The 17849-nt window shown below is 36.2% G+C and overlaps 1 protein-coding gene across 2 annotated transcripts in view; it reads right to left on the minus strand.

Annotated features, from left to right (window-relative positions):
- The window catches only part of LOC106928324 (regulator of G protein signaling 6-like), a 73372-nt gene that overhangs the window by 13469 nt on the left and 42054 nt on the right, over nt 1–17849 (minus strand). For both annotated transcript variants that reach the window (XM_088002071.1, XM_088002072.1), the window contains exons 4-7: nt 8670–8766; nt 4558–4608; nt 3794–3900; nt 2357–2408 (exon numbers count right to left, since the gene is read on the minus strand). In XM_088002071.1, the coding sequence (XP_087858197.1) occupies nt 2357–2408; nt 3794–3900; nt 4558–4608; nt 8670–8766 (307 nt within the window). The remainder of the gene's footprint in view (nt 1–2356; nt 2409–3793; nt 3901–4557; nt 4609–8669; nt 8767–17849) is intronic.

The raw sequence follows: 17849 nt of genomic DNA on the forward strand, positions 1-17849 counted from the left end.
GATTTGCTATTAAATAATTTATAGGTATGTATATTAAAACAAATTAAGTTGGGAACCTTTTATTCTACCTGTATTATATATACATTTTTACCAATAATAAGAAATTTATAAATATTGGTACCATGACAACACAATACATCTTCAACTACTATTAAAAAAACAATGTTCACAACATTTATTTATAAAAGCTCTGCTCACATTTCTTATTTCACCATGTATCTATGGTTGCCATAAACATCCTTTCGAGCAGCTGCAGACTCGACCTTAGTAACTTTTTCTATTTGCAAACATTTAGCCTGAAGCAAAGAGTTAACTGAGCAAACAAGAGAAGCGCGAGCAGATTTATTCATGTTTCTGTAAAATTACAAGCATTTAATTACATAAGAAATGCTATTAACACATTTAACTTTTCTGCCATTCTTTCCCACCATACTGGTAAGTTCAGCATAGCAGGTTTAGCATTAAAATGACATGAATCTTCAACAGGCTTTTAGCTGTTGTCAGTACAACTGAAACAACTACATTTATTTTGGTTGCATATATTAAAAAATTAAATCTTCAGTGATTTAAGTGATTAAAGCAGTTTTTAAAAGCTGTTTAAAAACACATTTTGAGAAAACTGCAATTGAAATAAAACATAAAAAACATCTGAAATCAGACTGATTATTAACCTGGACAAATTCATTGCAGACTACCTCTAAACGGGGTCTTGATGCTCTAAATGCAACCTTAATACATTTTGAGTGGGGTTGGGTCTTTATTTAGCACACAGTTGTGATTATCTGTAATGCATGTAGTTTCTAATTTGATAAGTCTTAACTAGCCTTTAAAATACATTCAGTGTTTAAAAGCAAAATGTAATTTAAGGATCATGAAGCAACTGTAGAAGCAGCCAGATGCTCAAGTTACAACAACACAAAACAAAATCCTGACAGGCTAATTAGAAACCTCTATAAAACTGAAACATTTTAAAACTGCACCACGATATACCGTATTTTCTGGACTACAGAGCGCACCATACAATAAGCTGCACCTACAAATAAAATAAGAAAATATATATAAATAAATTTTAAAAAACTGGAAACGTACATATAAGCCGCACCTGGTTATGAACCGCTGGTATCTCCGCTGCTCTCAAGGACACACAGAGGGCCGCATCCTTAATGAATGTGCTATTAAGGGCGCAGCCCTCCGTGTCCATCGCCGAACCATGGATCCGTTCACGCCGAGCTTTACGTGCAGCGGCTCTATGTGCTGCCAGATCAATAGCCTTCAACTTAAAAGCTGCATCATATGAGTTTGAAGAAATTTCTCCGCTAGTTCTAAATGAAAATTAGCTCTTTCTTCTAGGATTTCCAATTTTGACTTCCAATGATTCACTTCCTACTAGAGAGCCCCCTGGTGGTTGAAGAAAAATCGACAGAAAAGCCGCACCGGGCTGTAAGCCGAATGGTTCTAAGCTTAGGAAGAAAGTAGCGGCTCGTAGTCCGAAAAATACAGTATGTTTGTTAAAGTTTATCCACACTTAAATTGGCTACAGTTTAGAAAGACATAGATTTGAATATAGAAAGTACTACTTTGTACTGCTCTACCACATAAAAAGCTACTACAGTACATTGAAGTTATGGTTATTAAGTGGCAAAATGTAAAAGTCCAATGCTATAAACATTTTTTTAGCACCAGTACAACCATGTAGAGACTATGTAAGAGGAAGCGAGGATTGTTTAGTAGGCAGAAGTAGTTCTGCTCTAACTGCTGATCATAGAGAAATTATGACATCCTGTGAGAGTCAAACTCATTCCTTCTGAAGCTGAACGCCTAATGAAGCTAAGTGTTTGCATACTAATCAGGACAAACTGCATCAGCAGAATATCAGCGTTAAAATGGCAAATTTAAAGTACTTCATTAAAATAAAACCCAAATTGATCATTTCTTCTGTCTCCACCATTTCTTTTGAATATTTAAAAATATTCCAGTGTAACTTTACAAAGTGGTGCAGCAACATTTAACAGTAAAGTATCTTGGGATTGTCTTCCAGGCTTATGATGAGTAAATGTATTTAACATTTTGTTACAATGTTAAAATACCTGGGTTTTAAATTACAGCTAATGCACAACATATCAAATTAAAACTGAATCAATCAGATCTAATTTATTCAAAGAAGTGAAGCTCAAGCATTTAGATATCCAAACGAAGTAAAATTAAAATATTTGAAGAACGTTTGAGTTATTTAATGTAGCCAGTCCTTTTTCTAGCAACATAGCCTTTTTGTCACACCTGTAAAAAGGTTATGCTAAAAAAAATAGCATTATAAGTTAGGAAATTGAAATTTATTACAATTTAAAGCAATTCTTACCATAATCTGTGTTCTCAGGCTCCCAACAGTTGGATGGCCAGAAATATGGCGCCTAAAGCAAAACAATAAGAAAATCAGTTTTGATCCAGACATTGAGACAATCCAAAAATATTTGGAAAACCAAAGAGATGACAATCACCTTTATTTATCATTTTTTTACTGTGACATCATCAGATACATAAGATACAACAAAATAATTAAAATCTGGGCCAATATGGTGTAGAGAATAACGGGTTGAACTGACTTAAGTATGTGCATGCACTACCATGTGTTCTTTAAAAACATCCTGATGAATAACATTGATGTCTTTTGTATAAAAGGTTTGTGAATCTCTTTGCAGGGTGAGACTGTGAGTCTCGTCTCTTGATTTCTTTATTATGTGGTTCTTTGTCTTGCGGCTTGTTTGCTTCACTTGAGTCCTTATTGATGTCGTTTATTAATGTTTTTGGCCTCCTCCAACACTGACTGCTTCTCCACTTCACTTTGAAAGACAAGAATGAAGGTCAAAGCACCGCAGTGCACTGCTGTCTGCTTTAATTAAACTGCTGCTCCTGTTCTCAACAACGCTCTACAGGAACAAAGAACATGCTTCACAGAGATAACTCTGATCTTACCTCATGCAGGTTTATAATTGAGGACGTACACAAGTTATTTCCCTTTTGCATCATAAAATGCAAGAAAACAAAACAGGATTTGTGATTTTATTGCCTCCGCCATCTGTGATGGATGAATCAAAATCCATCAAAAAAGTGTAACTTCAAATGGAAATTATTGTGCAACTCATTTGAAAACTAAAAAAAAAAAAAAACTTAAGCTCAGACATTAGTTTAATAAAATGCATATCTGCATTGTACAGGTTTTAGCATAGCTCTAATTTGGACTAATGCAACAGAATGGATATTTGGACTTTAAGTTCTGAATCAGATTGTGGTTCACGACTGACTTCCTTTTTTGCAGTGTTTGCATGCATTTATGTTTTCATAAGCAGAAAATGTTAAGCTCTTTAAAATATGTTTTAATAGACAAAACGAGCAATTTTTTAAATTTTATTTTGGGATGAGGTATAAAAACTTTGCAACAAGTCCTACATATTTTAAATTCAACAAAAACACAACTGCATTGCATCAAACAGTTGCAAAACTAATATTTTAATACCTCTGGTTTAATATTTTGTAGATTCTTGCTGTACAATTATCGTGTCTAAACTTAAGTGCAATAAGGAATTGTTATTGTTTTCTTGAATGTTCAAAACTTAATATGAGAGTATATCTACACAATATCGGATGCAAAAATATGTTTGCCCTCTTGAATATGCCTTTGTTCTCCTGGTCCTCTTATCTTGTTACTTTTTCTTTGAACAATGACCTTGTTGTTAAGGTTAGGCACATTTTCTTTCTGCTCTCATATTTCCATTGCATAATTGATCTTCCTTCTTACCTGGAAGCGGTATAAAGTTCCATCATCTTTGAGGCACAGGACGTGATCAGAGATGGGAAAAAAGTATCCCTGAGCTGCAATCAGACTCCCGATGTGCATGGCCTCAGCTGCAAAAAAAAAAAAAGTGTGCTAATCAAAGAGTTCCTTTGAAAATCTAAATCAAAATCTAAAAACGTGGTGATCTCTTAGTGAACACAAAGTTAAAGCACAAAAATCTGAACAGTCATTAACAGCTAGAACTTAAAATAAGAGTCAGACTCCAGGCATCTACAAAGATGTGCTGATTTATTAAACAAAGCTGTGGTCAATTAAACAAAAATCATCATCATTACTTCCCTGGATCAGGCCATTATCACTAAATAACGTTGAACTCTTAACTTCAGGGTTTGTGTGCATTTTAATGATAAAATGTCTCAGTTTGGTTCATTTTCCCCGTTCGTTCAAGCAATTCTTGACACACAAAAAATAAATGTATTAGGAGTATATTACTGCAGAGGAGAAGATTTAAGACAAAGCATCTATGGACAAATTGAATAGGGAAAAAATCTTTTCCAAAATTATGCAAACTTGGAAAATACTTCAATATTCCTATGTAAAACCCCATGACCTAAAGACAAAACTACTTGTGTAATCTACAAAAAGATTCTACAAACATTCAAAAGTCCATGAATGTTTTGTTTATTTTAGACATTTCAAACTTGAAGTATTTACATAAACACTATGTGTCACATTGACTATTAACAAATATCATTTTGTGAGCATACCTGGATCCTCTATGGACAAATTCTTCATCAGCCATTGTACTATATCTGCACCTGCATACAAAAATTAAACCATGTGATTTGCATAGTTAAAAATAATTTTAAATCATTTTTCTAAAAGGCAAAAGAAAATACAAAAAGAAGCTAAATTAAATAAACTTTGGCTACTCTTGGGAGTTTTCTAATATCCCTAAACCAATTTCAGAAGAAGAAAAAGGGAGGAAAATATATAAAAAGATGAATAATCCTGTTACGCTAGCGTATTAAGAACAGCAGAAATAATTCCTTAAGATTTCATCCACACAAGATCAATATGTTGAAATGTGCATCCCTCACCTAGACAAACCTAAAGCCTAAAAAGCCTTTTTGTTTCTCCCAGAGAAAATTATCTCATTTTTGCTTCCCTGCTGCTCTCCTGAATGAGATGCCGTTTAATTCCCCATCATTCATTAGTTTCCCAGGCTCAGGCACACAGATGCAAACGTTCCAGCTTCTTCTCTACACATTCATCCACTGCTGTGGTAATTGTGTTTATTGATACACTCAGCTCATGGCATATTGGGTAATACATCTTGCATTGAGACAATGACACAGAAAACAGGGAAATGTTAAAAGCTTCTCTTTGTTTCCATTGTTTGCTTAAGATGCTTCATAGCCTCCCACAATGCATCATTCCTGCGATTTCCAATCATCCTACTGACAAGGTGGCCGACATACATTCCCACAAGCTTTTACATCTGATTTTAAACTGAATTTACACATTTTAAACACTGACAGCACTGAAGCAGATGAAAGTTGATTGCCTTGCTTAAGGGTCCTTTCATAGTAGGAGGACATTACTCATTCCATTCCTGCTCTTGCAGTTTCTTTCCCAAACACTTAATTACATGTTGTCCTCCCACCTTCTCTTCAGCTATGCAGATATTTTGCTGTGAAGTAGGTGCAGAGCTTTCACATAACCAGAATGAAATGTAACTAAAGTGAAACGGTGTGGCTCATCTAAACATCTGCTTCTTTTTTGTTGTTTGTTGTTATTGATAAGATGTTAATTTTAATTTCCTTGGTTGAACCGACTCCTTTTCTCTTCTGTGTTTACTGATGTAATCCCTTTATAATCATCATGGCATGTCCAATTTGCTGCCATGTAAAGTATCCAGACACAGAAACAGGTTTTAGTTTATGTCACCTTAGCTTCACATCCGATTTGTTGTATTGCTGCAGCTCATATTTTGGCAAATTTTCTCTAGAAATTTCAATTAAAATAATTCATTTATTCCAAATGGAAATGAAATGTTGCCAAGCAGTGCTCTATGTTAAATCTTCGTTTGGCTGTATGGTTAGAAACTCAGGTGGAAAGAAAGTCGGAGGTATAATCGATGGGAGAGATGGTTTGAACTTCTTTCTTTTCTTTGATTTCGCTTTGCATCCATGAAACCCCACTACAACTCCTCTAGGATTTGAGGTTGAAGTTCATGTGGGGTTTTTAAAAACAGTAACTTGTTGCCACAGTTGCACATTATAGCTGTTAAAAATTTAAAGAGAATGTAAGAGTAAAACTCCTTCCAGCTGCTCAGCATTCAAAACCAGACGGAACATGCAATACCTCAAGCAAAAAGTTTAAATGTTCAAGCAGAACTTGTCACTTCAGCATTGAGAAGGAGAAAAACATAGCTCTTTGGTTTGTGCCTTTTGCAAAACTTTGAAGGACTCCAAGTTGTGTTTCACTGTTGCAGTGAAAATAAAGGAAAAAACTCCATGCATTGAGACTCACTGTTTTACAGAGGAGCAGGGAAAAAAGCTTCAGCAAACAGAATGGATGAATTATTAAAAAAAAATACTTTGAGTGTTCTGGGCTTTCAACATCTATTTGCTATAGAACATGTAGAGTATGTGTAACCCACAAGAAGGGTTACTTTAAATACCTTTAATAGTAGATAGCAAGTCAAGTTAATTTACTTTACTAAAACCAACACTACCAAAGTATAAGGAATTTGGGCCTGATCAGAAGATTCTAAATTCCGGGGAAGCCTAGGTGTGAACAACAGAGGAGAGCACACAATGTATATATAAAAAAGTAGAATTAAAAAAAAAATAAAATTTAATATAAACAACATTTGTGGATCCACATTGTACAAATAAACAAAAATTGCGCACTTTAAAAAAAAAAATAAATTAAAAAAATAACCCAGTCTTTTGGATATCTGTCAATTGTTCTTTCAAGTTTTGTTTAGTCTTCTCAATGTGTCTGTGAAATATTTTTTATGTTTCACGGCTGGTGACCAGTCGGGTCACTGTCTACCAGTTCACTCGGTCCTCTGGGCTGGGGCTCGCCATCCAAGTTCTTTGTAAAGGTGATCTTGAGGTCTCTGGCACAATGTTTTAAAAGTGCACCATAAGAAACCTGACCGATGCTTCAATGCTACACAACCAGGGATTTTTTTCGGAGGTCAGCTGTTAGAACAGCGCTTTTGGAGATCAATTTCCAGGATTCTTTAAGGAATTTAATGTAGTTTACGGAACAACCGTCAGCTCTCAAGGGAGTTAGACGCAATCTGAGTGAAAGCTCAGCGTTGCAGTTAAAGGGGCGGGACAATCAACCTGATTGGCTGATGTGAAATCAGACTGTGCCAGTTATTGGTTGTTTAATCTGTCACTAAAAGCAATCACTAAAGGGATATTTCACAGGTTTTAAAGATTTTTAGCACTGTTTATATCAATATTTATGAACATATTTACAAACATATTCTTTTTTTTTTTTACTTTATTACAATTTTTTTAATCTCGTTGTAGAATAAGATTAAATCAACATCTATTGATTTGTTGTGTTTTTAACACTGGGTTACATATGGAAATACTGGCAGCTTGTCAGAGGAATGACAAAGGTAAGGATGTTCACAATTTCTAAAATAAAGAGATTAGTTAAACTGAAATATCAGACTTTAACTATGATGTTAAGAACACACAAACAGATTAGCAGCGCCACAGTTCATGAATGAATAAATGCTTCACATTGATGTCTGCTATAGCTCATCCCTTCGTCTCAACATCTCAGTTTCAGCACTCATTATGTATATAACAAAGTAAATAAATCCCCAAGTCCAAATGACGACCTTATGTTTTATCACGTTATAAACAATATGACTTCTAATTGGGTAAATGTTTGTATCAGCAGCTACTTGCATTTTGATATCTTTATCGAAACCAAACTAATAGATCTGCACATTTCAAAAAACATAACAGCATAAACTTCTGGCATATTTTGTTCCAAAGTCATCTTAAACATTTGGTTCCAAACTGGAAACCAAACTGGCTTCAGCTCATTTCCCCAACTACTCTTTTTTTAGCTGCTGTAGGAAAATGTCACATTTGACAGCGCCACCACTTTGGCTCCAAAGATACACAAAGATCATATGTTTCTTTCACAGAAGTGAAAATGTAAATGTAACTTGTCAAGTTGTGTCAAATTCCTCTAGCTGGTCTTTTAAATAATCATCTTCTAGCCATGGCTTAATCATTTGAGATATTTGTGAAATCTCAATTATGTCCAATTAATTCATTAGGAACTCAGAAAGCACTTCAACGAGAAATAGGAAGGTAACCACAATTTCTTTTTAATTTACAGAACATTTGCTGAATTTATGTTAGAGTGTGCAAAAAAAAGTGTTAATCTTGGCACAATAATTTAGCGTAAGGTTTCCTAGTTGAAGAATTTGGCTTACTGGCAGGTTTAAAGCAGGGCAGTAAGTTGAACTATTCACAGCTGACTTGTGAGTTTTGTTGGAAAAGCCATATTTTAAAAAAAAAGAACTGTTTTATGACTAGAAGCCAGTTTGATGGTGACCCATTGAAAAATGATAAAACATGTTCCATCTGACAAATTACAGAGGAATAAAAAGAGAAAAGGGGGTTTCTGAAAGCTTTTAAGCTTTCCAGAAAAATGCTGAACTACAGAACTGAGCATTCCCCAGGATGTCGTTTTGACTGTTCACCAGACACTTACTGTCATCCCTTTATGTATCGCTGCAGGTAATGTTTGTACCACGCAGAGCCTGTCAGTCCAACCCTGTCATTTCTGCCACTTTGCTGCCAAATACTTTCTTTGCTCCATTTCTTACCTGTAACAACACTGGGGATCTTGGTCATGAAACTTTTGACGGTTCTGATGGGCACGCCTTCGGTCTCGTCCTGGATCAGAGTGATGATATCTTCAATCTGAGGAGAAAACACAGAAGAAATTGAGAAGGTGAAACACCTAAAAAATGAACAAACCAAATTGTTAAAAGGATGTTTTAAGTGGGCTACTATTTAATATCACGTTTGCTTAATGGTCTCATTTCACCTTAGTTCAGCCTCACCATGCTGCATGTAAAACACACAAACAGAATCTACTTCATGAAGTTCTTTATGAAGCGCTGCCAGAATGCTTTAACTAGGACATTAGTCTCTTTCTTGGTTAGCCATGCTCTAATTACAAGTCTGACATATACATTATTAACACTGTGGTCATTAGGTGTCTGATTGTGAATTGTTAATTTAGTGCACAGGTAATAAGTTCATGATTAGTAGAGCAGAAGAAAAGCCGAATATAAGGAGGGAGATGTCTCTCCTGCCGACTTTTATGATTATGTGAGGGAAAAGAAGCAGCTGTAGAAGGAACATTTCTGCCATCGCTTCATATTTGTTGTAAGTCATCTTTGTGGTCGGTTTACCTTTCCCACTGAACGACCACACACACTGCCACAAGCTCATAAATAGAGATTTTCGATCAAAGACGGATGATGAACGGTGGGAACTCATCTTAAATGAAAGTCGCTTAGTTCACGGTTCACATTAAGCCTAGCCAACTCCTAAATAGGCCGTCCAAATTTAATTTGAGGACTGTATTCTCGTTAAAAACAATAGTGACAAAGACTATCAAAACAATACTGTCTTGAAACATGAGGCAGAGTACAGGCAGCTAATGCAAAGCCCAAAACAAAGACACTAATATTCCTTATGGGACCATTGCTCATCTCACATATGCAGCATGTCTACCTCTCATATTCATTTGTTGTTTTAGTTTCAGGCTCATGAGTTTATATACCCTGAGGTTTTTCAATAAAAAATAAACACTTAGAATCATACCTTAGATTTCATCAATATAAACATTATCCGTTTTTTCCCTTCATCTTTGGATTCATTTGATACCCTTCAGCCCATCTCGGCTTTTGAACTGGATTAACTTCTCAATTCAAAATCGTGTTCCAGCATGTGGAGTGTTCATATACAGAGTAATCTAACTCAATTGCCTTTGCTCTGAAATACAACACACTCCTAATTAAATTGGACTTCTCTGTTTGGTTACAGAGTACTAGCATTTCATAGCGATAAGCATCACACAAACTGTGATTTGCAGCTTAGATACGGGCATCCTTCTGATACAAGATGGATTTCAGATGAACAGTTCATGCTTGTGGCCCGTTAATGAGCACACAGATGTAGAATAAAACATTTTTCCCCCCACTTTGCACTGAAGTAATGAGATGATACTTTGATGTACTTTGGTTTTGATTGCAAGGTTGACACCGCCTCTCTGCACAGATGCTTTTTGTCTGCGTCAGAGAGTGGGAAGTGAGAAGATGGTCGCTTTGGAGACGGCCATCGCAAACTAACACACCACTCAGCAGCTATATTTAAACCCTGAATCAAATGCTGACCTCTGAGGATGAGAAAGGGATCTGTGTTTTTTTTCCTCCCTCAAGTGCACTTGATCACAATAAATTTCATTGGAACACAAACATGCGCACACTCAGACATGCATACAACAAGCTCTTAATGAGAAAACATTCAGATTCACTGGGGTCTCACCAAATGTGTTGGACGGCACATTTTCTGTGGAGTTGTGACCCTTTAAGCTTTAGGGATATAATGTGAAAGTAGGTAAACAGTGGAGACGATTACTGTACAATACAAAAAACCGACAGAAAATGTCATTTTTTGTTACACCAATCTTTTCCTCATAGCTACAGTCTCTAGCCATGAAAATAGTCACCACTTAAATTTATCTTTCATAACTGGAAACATGGTTTCTTTATCAGCTTATGTAGATCCCACTTATCCAGGACGTTGCCTCAGCGTACTTTTGCAACCACGTCAGAAGTATTTTCTATATTTTTTTTCTGGCAAAACATAAAATTGTTGTAAAATTTTTGAACCTACTACATCAACTCTGCTCCCTGTGCCTGTCAGGTCCATGGGGGAAACCAAGACATCCTTATTCTCAGTGACACTTTCCAAAATTTGTCCCCAGGCCAAAAAATTGTTTTTGTCTCCTCCCAGAGTTTTACATCCACTCTGTGGTCTTCTTCCTTTGGGACATTGCTGGAAAATCTTCAAATAAAAAAGGTGCCATCAGGTGTTTGCCAATTGCTGCTGCTAGTCTGTAGGAGCAGCGTGTGGCACTTTGCATGAGCAGAAATTAAGGTAACTCCCAAACGGCTGCCATGTCAGATTCGAGGATTTATCATATGCATGAATGAGTCAAAGAAAAATGTGTTTGATGGGTGAACATTATAATAATGCTCAGAAATAAAATAAAGAAAAAAATCCAGGTTATTGGATAGTTAAGTGTTTTACTCCAAGCTTAAACAAGCTAATTTTACCATGATTGATTGACAAGGGTTTGTAGTTATAATTACACTTCAATCAAGGTATCTTAGCCTGCTAAATACATTTCTCAGGTTTAAAAAAGGGGTTATTTATGGAAGAAACGCTCAAAAGCACATTTTGTTCACTTTTCAACTCAGATGCTTCCAACGGGGGGTGAGATTTAAAAGAAAAGCATTCCACTTTTACCTCTCTGACCATCAGACTGCTCTCACTCTCTTCGTCTTTTGTCGTCCAAAAAGGAAGCACAACTGGACAAGCACAGGCTGCTAAACGCTGTGCTTCACAATCAGTGTGATTATAGGATTCTAGGGACCTTGATGGTGAGGGGAGAAATGCTCAAATGACTTTAATGGCTTCTGCTGTCATGAGCAATCTATTTCTTTTCCACCAAAACAGCTATGCACAGTGAGCGTGTTGCAAATTACAACAGAAAAGAAATGAGACAAACTAATAAGAAATCAATTAAACACTTCATTTTGTAAAAGTAAAAAGCCATTTCATATTGAGAAGAAAAGAAAAGCAATCCTGGAAGAAAATATATGGAGAGCTTCGCCTTCCAGTAGCAAATAAACCCCAGATCTACAGCCAGAGTTACAGTGGGACGGTTTCGATTAGAGCATTTTTATGTGCTTGAATGGTCCAGTCCAAGTTCAGCTCTGCATTCAACTTAAAATCTGTGGGAAACAGACACTTTATATCCAATTTCCCCAAAATGATCTCTGTAGATTTGCAAAACTGACAGGTTTACAAAGTGTTCAATCCTTTTATTCGCTTTATTTCCACTCCACAATTAAGCACATTTTACAGTGCCATCGTACATTGTCAGAATGTCAAAAAAATTTAAGGGTGTGAATATTTTTTTAAGCCAATGCACAATTTATACAATTTCAAAACTGAAAACAAATGTGCACCTTTTATGTTGCTTGAGTTAAAACGGAAGTTTTCTCATACGCGAGTTGCTTGGCTGTCAGTTTCTACATCAACTAATTTACCCAATAAGGCCATTTGTTCATGACCAGCCTCAGCTGGTCATATAAACTCATGCCAAGATGCCATAACAACCTGCAGCTGAGTCTGAAGCCGAGCATGCCCTCTCAGATTCATGCAGCGCAGGCCAACAAAAGTACACGTTGGTGTAAAGCAGCCCCCCTCTGAATCCCTGACCCTGAAACAGCTGCAATTAGCCTTTCTGGGCACAAAGAAAAATCTGTGGGAGAGAAGACAGACTGTCTTCATAATGAAGCAGGTATACATCCTGCTGAGAGAGAAAATGTCAGCCATGGCCACAAGGGCCAACAATTTCTGAGCGGCGCTACCTAAGCACTGCATTTTAGTGGAGAAAAGAAAATTAGCTCCTCTGAGCCATGAGGTTCCACATGCTGCCTGATCAATGGCTGAAAACAAGCAGACACAACTAGCGATCAGACAGACTGCACTACAAACCACCATTTGCATACTTTATTTCTTACTCCCAATTTCAAACCAGCAAATTCTTATGACTCCCTTGTCAAATGTAGGGCACGCTTTTCCTCTAATTTCAGTATAAATAATAGGCTGACTCACCAAATGCTTGGTTACACAACATCTTAAAAGAGGTTCTCAAAAGAAATGCTACAGGCAGATCCAAGCAGTGAAATCACGACTGCAGCCAAACTTAAAGCCCACTTTAAACTGCCAGCATGGACACTGAGTGCACTCCATTTCATAATCTGTGAAGAAACTCAAAATCTGAGATTTAGCAAGAGGATGTATCACAAAAAATATCCTCCTAATCATTTAAATCCAGCTGCTTATCAGGATGAAATTGTGTGTGTGGGTGTGGGTAGCCTCATTATATTTTATTCTCCAGGTGATTAGAAACAAGATTGACCTCAACTTGAAAAAAAAATAAAAATATTAAAACAGTACATCTGCAAATTACCTTCTTAAGTTCCTGCTCAATCAACTGATTGCAGCTTGTTTCTCAGTGCTTTCAATGGAACTTACAACACTCAGAAAAGATCAAGAGTCCAGAAAAGGACTAAGGAATAGGAGAGTGCCTGAAGAGAAGTACTGAGAGAAACCGGAAAGGATGGAGGGTTTTATAGCTGCAATTATATTTCTGTCCGAGTTATTCCATGTTGAATATCCACAATAGCTTAGGAGAATCTTTTCAAGTCATATCAGAACAATTTATCTTTCAGCTCTTTAGTGAAAGCAAAAAATAAATTATTTGAGTTTGAATACACCATTTAAGACTGAGTGAAGAGTTACTTTCTGAGATCAGCATTTTTCTACAATTTAAAACTTCCTGCCACAGCTTCCTGCCTCCTGGAGTCAGAGCCTAAAGGTTTCTGTAAAGCCACAGATAACACTTTCTTCACTGTAAGCCACATTACAATCTCACGGCATTTTAAGATTAGGACTCCCAAAACTCATTCCAGAGATTTTATTTATTCATTATATGCATTGTATTAGTCTTGTTGCTAAAAATTGTCCAAGAACAGTGTGTGGGGAGTTTGTTTTTCCTTCAGACGCAGGAATAAAGCCACTTTATGAAATGTCTCTCTGTATTTCATGAATTCATGAATATATATTAAAACGATCTTAGCAGCCTGCAGCTAAAATTCCAGTTTAAGTCCAAAATATGAGCTCATAATATCCTTTTATGCTGCAAAATGAAAAACAGCCTTTTTTCCTTTTAGAATGCACTTTTCCCAATAAAGCCTACATTTTTTTAAAGTCCACAAAAGTGCTTTCAGAACATCTTCAGTCTTAAAGACACCACAAAACTTTGAAGAAGAGATAAAATGTTCTGTTTTTACCGCAACTTATTCCTATAAATCTAATGACAATTTTTTTTGCTGCTTTTTCTCAAATTACAACTTTCAAAATTATTTCTAACTTGTTTACAATATCTTCAATGTTTTACTAATGAATCCTATTTAATCGTCTACAAAATTAGCATTTGAAGTCAGTTAGTCCATGAAGGCAGTGTAGTCACTGCAATTTGAGGATATTTTTATGTCCATCTATTTGAAGGTTATACAAAAGGTTATTTTAAGCTGAAAGAACGTCTTGCATCACCGTTGCATATCACTAATCAGATTTAATACGTAAAAAAATTAATTGCATTGTCACAATATATCATTACTAGGAAATTAAATGCATATTTTATATTCAGATGTACAATAGTGAAGTCCAGATTAAAAATCTTTTTTTTTTCAAATGGAAATTGCTCAAGTCTGAGCACACGAATATTGTGATTATGCTTCCCTGAGAATATAGAGATCAAAGTACTTTGATGAGCCCACATTTAGTCATATCTCATGCAAGACAATATCCTTCCTCATTCGAGACAAGAATTACCATGCCAACTAGGCAAAGGTAAAATTAGCTGCAAATATATTAAAAGTGGCGACTTCCATCAAAATTAGTGTGTGTGTGTGTCATGTTGGTGCACACCATCACACATAAAACTGACTTGATATTTTCAGAGTGGGTGTAATGACTCATCACTGAGGTGGTAAAACTGATCGCCTGAGGAGAGCTCAGGTTCACGTCTGAAGGTCAGAAGCGGCGGCTGTGTGACGGCGATGATGAGTCCTGCTGGTTTCAGCCCGATGCATCTGGCAGCAGGGCGACGTGACTCTTAATGGAAGCATAATGACAACAGGATGGCTTTACCACACCTGACTGCCAATGATTCACCACAGCTGATCCCACCCCAAAGTCATTTTTCAGGCTTGTCAAGTGAACGTTAAGATTTTGTCTTTGCAAAAAATAAAGCTGCGAACCATTTAACAGCAGTTGATCGATTTGAGCATGGACGGAACATCAACAATCTTTCACTTTTTGACTTTGATGAATTGAGAGAAAGGCTGTACTTTGAGCAACGGTGTGGAGCAGATAAGGATATGGAGAGAAACGTGATAATTTGTCACAGTGAATGCCATGCAATTCAAGTAGAGTGGCCTGTGGGAAAAAAAACGATTCTTTAAATCTGCATAATGGTGTGTATGACTTCGACAACCTTGAAAAGCGTTTTCTATTCTGAATACAAATACAGACTTGAACACCTGCAAAAATCATTTTAAAAATCAGCTTCAAATAAACCCCAAGTTTGTTGTAAAAGCTTCTTTTTTTTTTTTTTTTGACATTGACCAACAAAGAGTAGTAACTGTGGAATATAAGAAAGGCTATGCTGGATATTAAGTTTGTTTTAGAAATACAAATCTGAAAAGTGTGGCATGCATTTATGGTCATCCTCCCTGAAACAAGAGACGTTTAGTGAAATTCTAGTTCATTTTATTCTAAATTGGTCAGGCTTAGTCTGTAATACACTGAGTGAAAACATTCACTATTTTTAGTGAATGTTTACAAACATTCACTAAAAATAGTGAATGTTTGTAAAGTTAGCCAATTAAAAAAATAATAATTTAAAGAAGATTGACGTCTGTCTAACATTTGAAGATTGGCCATACCACTGGACGGTGAACAAAAACTTGTCAGTAAGCCTAAACAAAACAGCAATTCTACTTGGTCATAATTGCATGACAATGAATAATGCAAATTAGAAAGAGTTAAATTTCTGTCACAGGGAGTGAATATGAGTAATATTCTGCATGAGAGTTGAGAAAGGGAACCGATCGCCATTGGAAACAAATCTGGAAATCCATCCCTGTTGAAATCCCAAGAGAACAATTCTTCATTCTAAGTGTCAAGCTGTATTTTTAGCCAATTCTCAGAGGAATTTAGTCCTTTGTCTCTTTCTAAAAACAATTCTTATCAGCGGATGGGTGCTGGTTTAGAGGCCTGTTGATCAGACTCGCCCTTCAAGGAAAGTCACAAACTAAAGTGTAATGTGTGGCCTCATAACTCAGCCTGGTCCTCTTTTTAATTGGTTTCAATGATTGCTTGTAGTTTTATAGATTTATTTTTAAAGGACTTTAAAATCTACAATGACACCATCACTAAGCTTCAAGTTAAGGTCAGGTTTGTAATGAGAAATGGAGTCTTTATCCTCAACAAGCAAGAGCAAGCGTGAAACTCCCCACACGCCCAACAGAATTTAGTGTTATTTTTCAACATTTATAAAAAAGGAAACTATCCCAATTACTCATTAAATTGAGACCGTGACATATTAAAACCCTGAAAAACACCGGAGTAATAAATTATTTGAACACAGAGGTGGTTTGCATAACATGTTGGAATTACACAGCTTCTATTCAATCTACTGGAGATAGGAGAAACGCTTTTTCTGAAAAATGTGCAATATAGCAAATAACTAAAGCGTCATATTCCACATGGTACCAGTGTCCTTCTAGTTTTGGATGCGACTCTTCATCCCATCTGATTAAAATGAATGAAAGAATCTGGAGAACTTGACCTCAAGTGAAGGTAATTTAGCTTTTTGAATCTGGTATGTCAGCAGGAACACCAGGATCCTAAAGTGTAAAAGTCACGATTTGTGTGCTGTAAAGAGAAGAGACCATGATTAAACAGATTTTTTTTTAATCACAGCCCTCTTCAGATCCCTCCACAGCCTTTGTTCTGTACTCTGAAAAGCTTTTAAAAATATCTTCTTCTGATCAAATGATTCCTTTGTTGATTTGCATGTATGCCTGGACAACCACTTAAAAAATCCCTCATCTTTGTCCTTCATGGAGACTTTTAAAGATTTTGGGTCTGAGCTGAATTAGAAACTTTTCACCTTTCAAAGTCCTTAGTTTGATAAGAAAATAAAGTTTCCCAGTGGCACTCTTAAAGACAGTGATTTAGTATATAAATCACTGAATGGTTTAGTCCCAACATGCATTTAAGATCTTCTGTCATATCAACCTTCCAGACCTCTCAGGTCTTTTGGTTCTAGTCTACTAGAATCAGAACCAAACGTGGAGAAGCAACATTCAGTTTTTATGCTCCTCCAATGTGGAACAAACTTCCAGAAAACTGCAAAAGTACTGACTCTGTGTTCCTTTAAATCAAGATTAAAAATCCTTTAGCTGCTTTTGATTAATGACTGGAACATAAACTGTTTTTCTGCCTGTCATTTTATTTTTCCACTGTAGTGCAATGCTTTCCTTGCTTGTTTTATTTACTTTAATCATGTAAAGGACTGCGAATTGCCCCGTTGCTGAAATATGGCGTACAAATAAAATTGCCTTGCATGGTGCTGGCAGCAATGTGTCATGGCGGGAATGGCATTTCATTGATTATGCACATTTATGTTTATGCCAAACAGAGAATGGATGCGTGTTTTTAATTTTCATGACTTTACTGCATGCATCCTTTCCTTTCTTTTGCAATATACAGAAGAATTTACTGTGCTTTTCTACTTCCTCTTGAAGAAGAAGTCTACATGCAGTTTTAAAGTTTGTCACATTAAATAGTTCCTTTGCCAACTTGACCATTGATGCCAATTCACTGCATTAAAAAAGTAAATCCAACAATGAGAAGCAGAGAGGATTTTCCCCTCCAGATAATGATTTTTCTCCCCTTCTTCCATCAGCACTTGTTGGCAAAATTCATTAGTTTAGAACTGGTGCTCCCCTGCTGCACGAACTGAGTGAATCGGCACAGAGCACTCATTAAAACCTTTTTATCTCAGCAAAAATGTAAAGAGCTCCAGACACAACAAAAACATTGACAAAGGAAGGAAATAAAAG

This window comes from Poecilia mexicana, unplaced genomic scaffold (genome assembly GCF_051168715.1).
Source record: "Poecilia mexicana isolate PSO_F unplaced genomic scaffold, ASM5116871v1 scaffold_21, whole genome shotgun sequence".
Lineage (NCBI taxonomy): Eukaryota > Metazoa > Chordata > Actinopteri > Cyprinodontiformes > Poeciliidae > Poecilia > Poecilia mexicana.